The 3,966-nt window shown below is 55.1% G+C and overlaps 1 protein-coding gene across 1 annotated transcript; it reads left to right on the forward strand.

Annotated features, from left to right (window-relative positions):
* Nucleotides 1-249: 249 nt before the first annotated feature.
* Nucleotides 250-2,831, forward strand: LOC103973313 (uncharacterized). The gene is made up of 4 exons (XM_009387844.2): nucleotides 250-1,052; nucleotides 1,172-1,681; nucleotides 1,745-2,045; nucleotides 2,145-2,831. Exons 1-4 carry the CDS (start codon nucleotides 250-252, stop codon nucleotides 2,829-2,831), a joined length of 2,301 nt encoding a protein of 766 aa, XP_009386119.2.
* The last annotated feature ends 1,135 nt before the right edge of the window (nucleotides 2,832-3,966 follow it).

Consider the following 3,966-nt stretch of genomic DNA (forward strand, 5'->3'; position numbering starts at 1 on the left):
CATTCTGCATTTTTACCCTCCCCGGTATCAGGATGCTATCTCAAGTCCCGGGAGGCGGCTATGTGCCGTAGAGGGCCCCCCGAGAGATAGAATGAGGTCATCTCTGGCGGGCTGATAGCCGGTGGCACTAGCACGACAGCAACAAAGGCCTACGCACGCAGCGTGGTGGAGAAGCATCCCCGGCCTGAGCACGAGCCCACAATTACCTTTGGAGCAGGAGAGGTCGAGCGCTCCCACTATGACGACGCTATGGTGATCTCCGTCCAAATCACCAACACCCGAGTCAAGAGGGTGATGGTTGATACGGGGAGTTCTGCCGACGTCCTCTACTTTAATGCCTTCGGGAGGCTCAGTTTGACCCAGGAAAACCTTACCCCTATGACGATAGCTCTTACAGGATTCATCGAAGATTCCATCTCCCCGCTCGGAACCACGGTGCTCCCCATCACCCTTGGGGAGGAATTGAGGATGAAAACATTAATGACCGCCTTCATGGTGGTCGACCTACCATCAGCCTATAATGTCATCCTCGGTCGCTCGACCCTCAACAGGATCCAAGCGGTGGTCTCCACCTATCACAGAACCATCAAGTTCCCAACCTCGACAGGGATTGGGGGGGCTTGGAGCGACCCAAGGGAGTCGAGGCGATGCTACCTCACCACAGTCGCTCTCCCGCCAAAGCCTCGCCCAACGACGGTTCCCGACCCCCGTGAGGCATCTGTATCACAAATGACGCTGGAGCCCCCGAAATCGCTTATCGAAGTGCCCTTGAAGCGGGGCAGACCCGTCCAAACCATTAGAATCGGGACTGCGCTCCCCGAAGCAGACCGGCTTCACCTTGTCGATTACCTAAGGGAGAACGCCGACCAATTTGCCTGGTCCCCCGAGGAGATGCTTGGGATTGACTTGGAGGTGGCGCAACACCGCCTCAACGTCGACCCTGGGGAAAGACCGATAAGGCAAAAGCTTCGAAGGTTCACCCCCGACCAGCAGAGGGTGATCCGAGACGAGGCCGATCGCTTCATAAAGGCTGGGTTCATCGCCGAGGTTAAGTACCCCGGTGGTTATCTAATATAGTCCTCATCAGAAAGCCTAATGGAAGTTGAAGAATGTGTATTGATTATACTGATCTCAATCGAGCATACCCCAAGGACTGCTATTCGCTTTGTAGGATAGACCAGTTGGTCGATGCCACCGTCGGTCATGAACGCCTTACGTTCTTGGACGCGTTCTCCGGCTACAACCAAATCTGGATGGCGACCCAAGACCGAGAAGATACTACCTTCGTCACCAATCAGGGGGCGTACTGTTACAAAGTAATGCCTTTTGGCCTGAAGAACACCGACGCGACCTACCAAAGGATGGTCGACAAGCTTTTCAAACAACAGCTCGGGAGAAACATGGAGGTGTACATAGATGACATGATTGTAAAAAGCAAGGTCGCAGGGACACATTTGGCCGACCTGGCGGAAACATTCCAAACCCTTAGACAGTTCAACCTGCATCTGAACCCAGCAAAGTGCGTCTTCGGGGTCAGCTCAGGGAAGTTCCTCGGCTTCATCATTCACCAATGGGGAATTGATACCAACCCAGAGAAAGTTCGCGCCATTACTGAGATGCACTCCCCCCGCTCGGCCAAAGAAGTACAGCGACTTGCCAGGAGGCTGGCAGCGCTCAGCAGGTTCATGTCGTGTTCGAGCGACAAGAGCCTCCCTTTCTTTTGAGTTCTGTGATGGGCCGACAGCTTCACTTGGACCCCGAAATGCGAGGAGGCCTTCAAGAAGTTGAAGGAATGCCTCGTCTACTTGCCTCGACTCACCTCGCCTGAGCTAGGCGAGACCCTTGGCTTCTACCTAGTGGCCTCACCACAAGCTATCAGTTCAGTGCTAATTCGGGAGGTACCACCGATGCAACAGCCGATGCATTACATCAGCCATGTCCTCGGAGGGCCCGAAATACGATACCCCCCGATTGAAAGGCTGGCTCTCATCCTTGTCCTGACAGCCCGGAAGTTGTGGCCCTACTTCCAAGCTCATACAATCAAGGTAGTCACTGACCAACTGCTGCGGTAGACCCTTTCCAACATTGATACATCGGGTCACATTCTGTGGTGGTCGGTCGAGCTCAACGAATTCGACATCTAGTACTCCCTCAGGACAGCCATTAAAGCTCAGGTGCTAGCCGATTTCATTTCCGAGCTGGCGCCTGAGTACCGCGCTGTAGGGCGGCAAAGTGGCCAGGGCACGTGGACGTTGCACATAGATGGCTCTTCCACTTCCGAGGGGGCCGGGGTCGGGTTCGTCCTCAGAGGTCGGTCAGGAGAGGCCTATGAAAGATCTCTCAAATTAAAATTTCGGGCCACCAATAACGAAGCTGAGTACGAGGCGCTACTCCACGGTCTGCATCTCGCTCTGGAGTTACATGTGGGCGATCTTGAAGTCTTCAGTGACTCCCAACTGGTGACGGGACACATCAATGGGAGCTGCGAAGCCCGAGACCCCACGATGATATCATACCTAATGGAGGTAAAGTGGCACGCCCGCTGTTTCGATCACTTTTCAGTCACCATAATACCTCGGGCACAGAACGAACGGGCCAACGCACTAGCCAAATTAGCCTCCACTCGCACCCTTGAGTCGGTCTCGACCACTGAGTCCATGGCGGTCCCGACCATACCAACTCACGAGGTCACCAAAACAAATCTACCTCCGAATTGGATAGAAGAGATCCTCCGCTTCAAGGCGGGTGGGAAAGAGCCCGACGATTCCGCGGTTACAAGACGACTGAGGCGAGCTCAAGCGGGGTACTGCATCATCGGTGGAAGATTGTAACGAAGGGCATTCTCTCAACCCCTCCTGCGTTGCCTTGCGCTGTGGAGGTTGAAGCCGTCCTCGCTGAGCTCCATGAGGGAATATGTGGAGAGCATGTCGGGTGGTAGACCTTGGCCTTCAAGACCCTTCGGTAGGGGTACTACTGGCCGACCATGCACTAGGATACCATGACGTACACACAACAGTGCCCGTAGTGCCAACGGCGCGCCCGATTGCCACACCAGCCGGTAGTCCCCCTAACCCCCATTGATGTGGCTTGGCCCTTTGCCCAATGGGGGCTCGATCTCCTCAGGCCTTTCCCTCCGGCGTCGGGTCAGCGACATTCCCTCATAGTCGGGGTCAAATACTTCACGAAGTGGGTCAAGGCCGAACCCTTGACCTCCATCACCAAGAGGCACGTTCAGAACTTCACATGGAGGAACATCATCATCCGGTTCAGGATCCTGAGGGGTATCATCACCGACAATGGGACCTAGTTCAACAACAGTATATTCAAGACATACTGCCAGTCCTACGGGATTCAGTTGAAGTTCAGCTCGGTTGCACACCCCTAGACCAACGGTCAGACCGAGGTGATGAACTGAGCAATAATTGAAGGCCTCAAGAAGAGAATCTCAAGCACGCGTGGGGCCTGGGTGGACGAGCTCTCCAGCGTCCTATGGGCAATGCGAACAACCCCCAAAGCTGCCTCGGGAGAGTCCCCATTCAGCCTAGCCTACGGGACTGAAGCAGTTCTTCCGCCCGAGATGGTATTCCCGACCTTGCGCACCTCCCACTATGAGCGAAGGCACTCGGAGGAGGGGCTACGGGCCAACTTGGACCTCCTCGAGGAGAGAAGAGCCATGGCACACCTGTGCACCTTGGCATACAAGAAAGTGACCACTCGGATATACAACCGGAGGGTCCGTCCGCGGCCAATTCAAGTCAGGGACCTCGTCCTCCGAAAAGCAGAAGTGAGCAATTCGGCCCAAACAAGGGGACAACTTGCACCCAACTGGGAAGGCCCCTACCGAGTCTACAACATGGTGTGGGAAGGTACCTACCGGCTCGAAACAATGGAGGGAAGACCCCTCCCGAGGACGTGGAATGTCGTGAACTTGAAGAAATTCTACCCTTGAGGGGTGAAGAGTTGATT

Source organism: Musa acuminata, chromosome BXJ3-11, assembly GCF_036884655.1.
Source record: "Musa acuminata AAA Group cultivar baxijiao chromosome BXJ3-11, Cavendish_Baxijiao_AAA, whole genome shotgun sequence".
In the NCBI taxonomy this organism is placed as follows: Eukaryota; Viridiplantae; Streptophyta; class Magnoliopsida; order Zingiberales; family Musaceae; genus Musa; species Musa acuminata.